At 38.3% G+C, this 8,139-nt stretch overlaps 1 protein-coding gene across 1 annotated transcript in view; it reads right to left on the minus strand.

Moving 5' to 3' along the window:
* LOC117335932 (chromodomain-helicase-DNA-binding protein 1-like) overlaps positions 1-8,048 on the minus strand; it is a 43,707-nt gene extending 35,659 nt beyond the window's left edge. The window contains exons 1-2 of the mRNA XM_033896216.1: positions 7,825-8,048; positions 10-122 (exon numbers count right to left, since the gene is read on the minus strand). Coding sequence (XP_033752107.1) covers positions 10-122; positions 7,825-7,936 — 225 coding nt within the window. The 5' untranslated portion in view covers positions 7,937-8,048. The remainder of the gene's footprint in view (positions 1-9; positions 123-7,824) is intronic.
* Positions 8,049-8,139: the final 91 nt, after the last annotated feature.

Genomic DNA, 8,139 nt, shown 5'->3' on the forward strand with positions numbered 1-8,139 from the left:
AATGGCTACCTGGCATGTTTTCCCAAGACCCATTTCATCTCCAAGAATAGCACCGTGACCTTTCTGATAACATTCGATCAGCCAGTTCACCCCTGTCAGCTGGTATGGACGAAGAGGCAGATCTGTAGATCAAAAATATATAATGTATGTAGATCAAAAATGCATGTATGAGGAGATCATATAAAAGTCAAGTAACCATACTATATATATATACAATACTGTAGCTATTGGAAACTCAATCAAACTATATTCTACTTAATATATAATATATAGATTTCAATTTCCTGTCGTAGTTGTACCGAGAGAAATATATATAGTATATGTACAGTCTACCCTAGTTATATCGCCACATTTCGTCCGTGTCAATTATGGCGGTATAACGAGGGTGGCGTTAGTATCGAATCATGAAAATTACAACAGTAAAAGATAATGTTGTACCAACGTTTTATTAAATACACAATGAGTTAACATATAAGACACCATGGTATTGACCGTACATTTCGTACCCTGCTGGTCATGATCACGAAGAAGATGCTTTCGTTTCGGAGTTTCCATCTCGACTGACGAAGCCAAATAATTAATACCATAAATAAGAACACTTATTGAGCAGATACCAGTCATGCTTTATTACAAATCAAACCATACCCTGTGTTTAGATGTCACATATATAAACATCGATACATATATCTACCTGACCGATAGAAACTCATTCAAGCGTATAACTAAGTTACCTGTGAAAAAGGAAATACCCTGATTCTATAAATAGAACACTAAAGAGTTCCTCGATCGCAGAAAAAACGGACCAAGATGGCGATATCGTCGAGGGTAATATATAGGGATTCGGGACGTTTGTATTGTTATGAACGTGGCGGATGGCGGTATGCGAGGGTGGCGAACTTAACGAGGGAATTATATAGAAGGGAAATCCATTCTAGGGGTGTAGCGGGTGGTATGCGAGGGTGGCGGTAGATTCGGATGGCGATAGGTCGAGGGTACACTGTACATTGCCATCCAGGTATTCATATCATCTTATAGACAACTTCCACAATGATCATGTCAGGGTATCGGGCCAACCATCACTGCGCCATTGAAACGTTCTTTTTCTAAGAACGCCAATGTGGCGCAGCGGTATAAGCTGCGGGTATTTCTGGCTAGGCGATTGGGTGCCGTAGATCGTGAGTTCGAGGCCCGGTCAGGGCACAAGTCAAAAAGTTGTCTTCCTTCGTCATTTGTGTTGCTAAGTTATATATCTATTTATCAGCACGTACAATGTATCATATACACTATGTGTTGCTGATCCGAAGATATAGATTTGAATTTCCTGTCGTAGTTGTACCGAGAGAAATATATATAATATATGTACAATTCGTATCCATGTATGTAAATACATTGCAATCCAGGTATTCATATCATCTTATAGACGACTTCCACAATGATCATGTCAGGGTATCGGGCCGACCATCACTGCGCCATTGAAACGTTCTTTTTCTAAGCGTTATAGGCTGCGGATATTTCTGGCTAGCTATAGGCGATTGGGTGCCGTAGATCGTGAGTTCAAGTCCTGGTCAGGGTACGAGTCAAAAAGTTGTCTTCCTTCGTCATTTGTGTTGCTAAGTTATAATTATATATCTATTTTTAAAACAAAAAAAACTTAACAACGTTCTATATATATATATATATAACTTAGCAACACAAATGACGAAGGAAGACAACAAAGAACATTGGCGCCCATGAAGGGACTCGGGAATGACACTCATCGCTGCTTGCAAAAGCATCACTGTTACCCCTGGAAAAACTCAAGGTCCTGGGTTCGATCCCTAGCGGAGGCAGTGATTTAAATTTAAATCACTGCTCTGTTACATACATATATATATATATATCTTGTGCATGTGCTTCAATTACAGGTATCAAACTTATGGTCCCAATTATGGTTCCCAATTTATACTGCTTTAGACATGACACTAGGTATTGTACGTATCCTCTGGCCCCAACACCCGACACAAAATATTTTGAAGGAGAGACTATACTAGCTGTAATATAGCTATTGCAACTCAAAGTGGATGTAGAAAGGAATAATGAAAAATATCCTGCCCACACTGGGGCTCAAACTTTCCCCTCTCCGAGTATAAGCATCTTACTACAAGGATTTAGGAATATTCCTGCTAGCCTGAGCCAGCATAACGTCCTAATTCTCTACTTTTACATGCAAAATAAATCTTCCCCTACCTTGAGGATGTGACAGAGAAATCTCCAACCAGAGAGGTTATATTTTTGGTTGTCTATAATCTGATCCATGAGGTCTGCCAAAGGTTGTAATACCACCCCAAGGGTTGGTGACTTCTCTGCCATATCCCCAAATTAGAGGAATATTATTTTTCTAATCATACTACAAACAAAATGCATTTTCTTCACAGGATCCAGTTGTTTAAATATTGAAAAACTGGCATGGGTTGACAGAGAAATCACACCTTGGCTTAGGGGTTGACAGAGAAATCACACCTTGGCTTAGGGGTTGACAGAGAAATCACACCTTGGCTTAGGGGTTGACAGAGAAATCACACCTTGGCTTAGGGGTTGACAGAGAAATCACACCTTGGCTTAGGGGTTGACAGAGAAATCACACCTTGGCTTAGGGGTTGACAGAGAAATCACACCTTGGCTTAGGGGTTGACAGAGAAATCACACCTTGGCTTAGGGGGTGACAGAGAAATCTTGAACTGGTAAAATGGGAGATCTTACAACACAAAATAAAATATATTACACCTGAGTTTAAATCATGTGATATTAACTAATAAGGTGATTCACATATATGATAAGAAAGGTATTTGCCCTTAAGGTGATTTCCCCCTTCAGAATTATGTATATTATATTTCACATTTTTGGCATGCCATACACATACTGCGACACCAAACTTCAATTTTTTAATTTATCCATGTCTACTGTCTAGGACTTACAATTGTGACGTTGAAGCCAGAGAAAACCTGAGTTATTGAAAGATATCCAAATCAAAGACAGGAGTATATATCTGGTCTAACTGAAAGTACAGCTGCATATATATACAGTTTCACCATCTTTTAAGTAAATTTGACAAAACCATATATATGTTTAAGATGAATGTACTTGTGTGAAAAAAAATTGTCAAAAGAGTCAGTTAACATGTAAACAAAACAACATCGCTACACATGTACAGCCACAAGTCAACATAATCTGAAATAAGATTTAATTATCAGCCTTTTTGTTTGCCACGTCGATTTAGCCCATACTACCACATACTGTCCCATACAAGTCATAACAGTAGATTATATTTTATAAAAGAATGATCTTATACTATCACTGATGAAATTATTTGATACAAGACTTATAGAGGCCCATGGGCCTTAACGGTCACCTGAGATTTGAAATATTTCAGTTAATCTAATTGACCCTTTTTAGCCCCACCCATCAGTCCCTGGGGGTCTGTCAGGGCTAACATGTGCATAGCATTAAGCTGTCATCCAATGCTGATAATGTTAAGAAAGTTAGAGTGAATCAAACAAATAATAGTCAAAAATGTGATTTCCCTATATAAACAATAGTAAAGTCTAGATCTACCCCCTCCCCAGGGGCAAACGTGAGATCCCAGGGTCATGAAATTCACAATTTTGGTAAAGCACCATAAGACCCTTCCATCTATGAAAAGTATTTGATTCTACCTTATATGGGTATTAAGAAGAAGATTTTTGAAATTTCAGTCAATTTGACCCTTTTTGGCCCAACCGATCAGCCCCATTGGGGTCAGTCAGGGCCAACATGTGCATACCATCAAACTGTTATCTCATGCTGATAATGTTAACCATTTTAGAATGAATTCCAATAGAAATCCAACAAATCATAGCCAAAAATGTGATTTCCCTACATAAACTATAGTAAAGTTTACCCCCTCCCCAGGGGCAAACGTGAGACCCCAGGGTCATGAAATTCACAATTTTGGTAAAGCACTATCAGACCCTTCCATCTATGAAAAGTATTTGATTCTACCTTATATGGGTATTGAGAAGAAGATTTTTGAAATTTCAGTCAATTTGACCCTTTTTGGCCCCACCCATCAGCCCCTGGGGGTCAGTCAGGGCCAACATGTGCATACCATCAAACTGTTATCCCATGCTGATAATGTTAACCATTTTAGAATGAATTCCAATAGAAATCCAACAAATCATAGTCAACAAGAGATCCCAGAGGGATCTTGGCGCCCACCATTGAATGATCTTTATAGGTTCCATGTCAGATTGATCTTTTCTATACTTTTCCCTTCCTCTAAGTCTTACTAATCTGTGTAAATTCAGAAACAGCCTTCTAGTACTTTTCAAACAAAGGGAACCTATATAACAAATTTAAGATTTAGCGATAATGGCTGTCTGTCGGCCATGTTGTTTTCAGATTGGTCCAAAAATGCAATTCCAGGGACCAAGGGGAAACTACATATGAAATTTGAGAAAGATCCTTTCAGCAATTTCTGAGAAATAGCGATAACAAACTTCAATAGTCAAAATCAAAGATGGCTGCCTCTCAGCCATGTTGTTTTCTGATCGGTCCCAAAATGCAATATGCATCAAAAGAAACCAAGAGGAACCTACAAATGAAATTTGAGAAAGATCCCTTCAGTACTTTCTGAGAAATAGCGATAACAAACTTCAATTCTCAAAATCCAAGATGGCTGCCTGTCAGCCATGTTGTTTTCCTATTGGTCTCAAAATGCAATATGCATAACTAGGCACCAAGGGGAACCTACAAAAAATTTGAGAAAGATCCCTTCATTACTTTCTGAGAAATAGCAATAACAAACTTCAATTGTCAAAATCCAAGATGGCTGCCTGTCGGCCATGTTCTTTTCTGATTGGTCTCAAAATGCAATATGCATAACGAAGCACCAAAAGCAACCTACATGTGAAATTTGAGGAAGATCCCTTCAGTGCTTTCTGAGAAATAGCGATAAACTTCAATTGTCAAAATCCAAGATGGCTGCCTGTCGGCCATGTTGTTTTCCCGATTAGTCTCAAAATACAATATGCATAACTAGGCACCGAGGGGAACCTACATATCAAATTTGAGAAAGATCCCTTCAGTGCTTTCTGAGAAATAGCGATAACAAACTTCAATTGTCAAAATCCAAGATGGCTGCCTGTTGGCCATGTTGTTTTCCCATTAGTCTCAAAATGCAATATGCATCACTAGGCACCGAGGGGAACCTACATATCAAATTTGAGAAAGATCCCTTCAGTACTTTCGGAGAAATAGCGATAACAAACTTCAATTGTCAAAATCCAAGATGGCTGCCTGTCGGCCATGTTGTTTTCCCATTGTCTCAAAATGCAATATGCATCACTAGGCACCAGAGGGAACCTACATATCAAATTTGAGAAAGATCCCTTCAGCACTTTCTGAGAAATAGCGATAACAAACTTCAATTGCTCAAAATCCAAGATGGCTGTCCTGTCGGCCATGTTGTTTTCCTGATTAGTCTCAAAATGCAATATGCATAACTAGGCACCAGAGGGAACCTACATATGAAATTTGAGAAAGATCCCTTCAGTACTTTCTGAGAAATAGCGATAACAAACTTCAATTGTCAAAATCCAAGATGGCTGCCTGTCGGCCATGTTGTTTTCCCATAGGTCTCAAAATGCAATATGCATAACTAGGCACCGAGGGGAACCTACATATATATCAAATTTGAGTAAGATCCCTTCAGTGCTTTCTGAGAAATAGCGATAACAAACTTCAATTGTCAAAATCCAAGATGGCTGCCTGTCGGCCATGTTGTTTTCTCATTAGTCTCAAAATGCAATATGCATAACTAGGCACCGAGGGGAACCTACATATCAAATTTGAGAAAGATCCCTTCAGTACTTTCGGAGAAATAGCGATAACAAACTTCAATTGTCAAAATCCAAGATGGCTGCCTGTCGGCCATGTTGTTTTCTGATCGGTCTCAAAATGCAATATGCATAACTAGACACCGAGGGGAACCTACATATGAAATTTGAGAAAGATCCCTTTGGTGCTTTCTGAGAAATAGCAATAACAAACTTCAATTGTCAAAATCCAAGATGGCTGCCTGTCGGCCATGTTGTTTTCCAATCGGTCTCAAAATGCAATATGCATAACTAAGCACCAAGGGGAACCTACATGTGAAATTTGAGTAAGATCCCTTCAGTGCTTTCTGAGAAATAGCGATAAAAAACTTCAATTGTCAAAATCCAAGATGGCTGCCTGTCGGCCATGTTGTTTTCTCATTAGTCTCAAAATGCAATATGCATAACTAGGCACCAAGGGGAACCTACATATGAAATTTGAGAAAGATCCCTTCAGTACTTTCGAAGAAATAGCGATAACAAACTTCAATTGTCAAAATCCAAGATGGCTGCCTGTCGGCCATGTTGTTTTCTCATTAGTCTCAAAATGCAATATGCATAACTAGGAACCAAGGGGAACCTATATATGAAATTTGACAAAGATCCCTTCAGTACTTTCTGAGAAATAGCGATAACAAGAATTGTTTACGGACGGACGGACGGACGGACCACGGACCACGGACCACGGACGCAGGGCGATTTGAATAGCCCACCATCTGATGATGGTGGGCTAAAAATGTGATTTCCCTATATAAACTATAGTAAAGTTTATCCCCTCCCCAGGGGCAAACGTGAGACCCCAGGGTCATGAAATTCACAGTTTTGGTAAAACACCATAAGACCCTTCCATCTATGAAGAGTATTTGATTCCACCATATCTGAGAGTACTGAGAGAAGAAGATTTTTAAAGTTTTAGTCAATTTGACCCTTTTTGGCCCCATCCCTCAGGCCCCTGGGGGGTGGGGACCATATATAATTCACAATTTTTTGGTTGACCTTCAGCCATAGAAGCTTTCTGCCAAATTTCATTGAATTTGGTGTAGCAGTTTTGGAGAAGAAGTCGAAATTTGTAAATTGTTTACAGACGCACGACGGACGACGACGGACAAAAGACGATTAGTAGGTCACTTGAGACTTTGTCTCAGGTAACCTAAAAATGGAGACAGGTTCTAGTATTATCATGATTAGGAATGGACTGGACCAAGGAAGGACTATTTCACACATTTACATGTATAATTGCAAAAAAGATGTACGTTTCTATTTGTTTTATATGTACAAAGTAATAGATGTATAAATTTCATGAATGCTAGATAAATCAGGGAACAAGTAAAGACACTTATTAATATAATCAATAAAAATATAATTTATTACAAGAAGATAAGAATCAGTGTGATTGATTCATCTTAGTGGAAGTAATCTATATATTTTGATCTTCTCTATTTTGATCAAATCATACCCACATAAGTAATTGTTTAATCTTTACCAGGGAAAAGTCACAAAATGTGAAACATTTTTTGATGTGTCCCTAAACAACAAGTTGCTGTTTCTTCCACAATATTAATCCTATCAATTAATTTCATCAATAAATTCAATCAATGATTATTCTTACCTAAAATCACCCTCTGATCATTTTATAATATGAATTGTATGTGATATACAGTACGTGTGGTATTATAGTATGTGGTAGCTCTACTGTATGTGTATTGGTCCGTCACTGATACCTGCTTGTACATGTACTAGAATCAATTATCCATTAAAAAATCAATTACCGGTAATTAAACCAGTTATAACATAAAATCAATGTTTTAAAACATAATATTTAACAATTAGACCTGTATGTGATAGTATGGGTTAGTTTGTGGTAGTATGGGTCAGTATGTGGTAGTATAGGGCAGAGCGACGCTCCCCTTATCATTGGAGATCAATTCCTCACCGGCCCATCCAAAATCTTTCAACTTGTCATTGCTGTCGATGTATTTTCTTTGTATTTCTTTTGAGCACTCTCCTTCACTGTCATTTTCGCTGTCACTACTCATGTCGTGCATGTTTGTGATCCGATCGTTGACAATGTGTTAAACACAGCTGAAGTATATTGGTTTTTTAACATTAATAGCTGATAAACATAGACTTGTTTATGCTTACTTGCATATTTCCCGGGTATTGACGTTAGAGTTACCCCCCTTCTATGTTCGGAACAACCGGCAATTTTATCATATTTTCTATAGAAAATAAGCGAGGTGTTCCGTCA

Source organism: Pecten maximus, chromosome 10 (assembly GCF_902652985.1).
Source record: "Pecten maximus chromosome 10, xPecMax1.1, whole genome shotgun sequence".
NCBI lineage: Eukaryota > Metazoa > Mollusca > Bivalvia > Pectinida > Pectinidae > Pecten > Pecten maximus.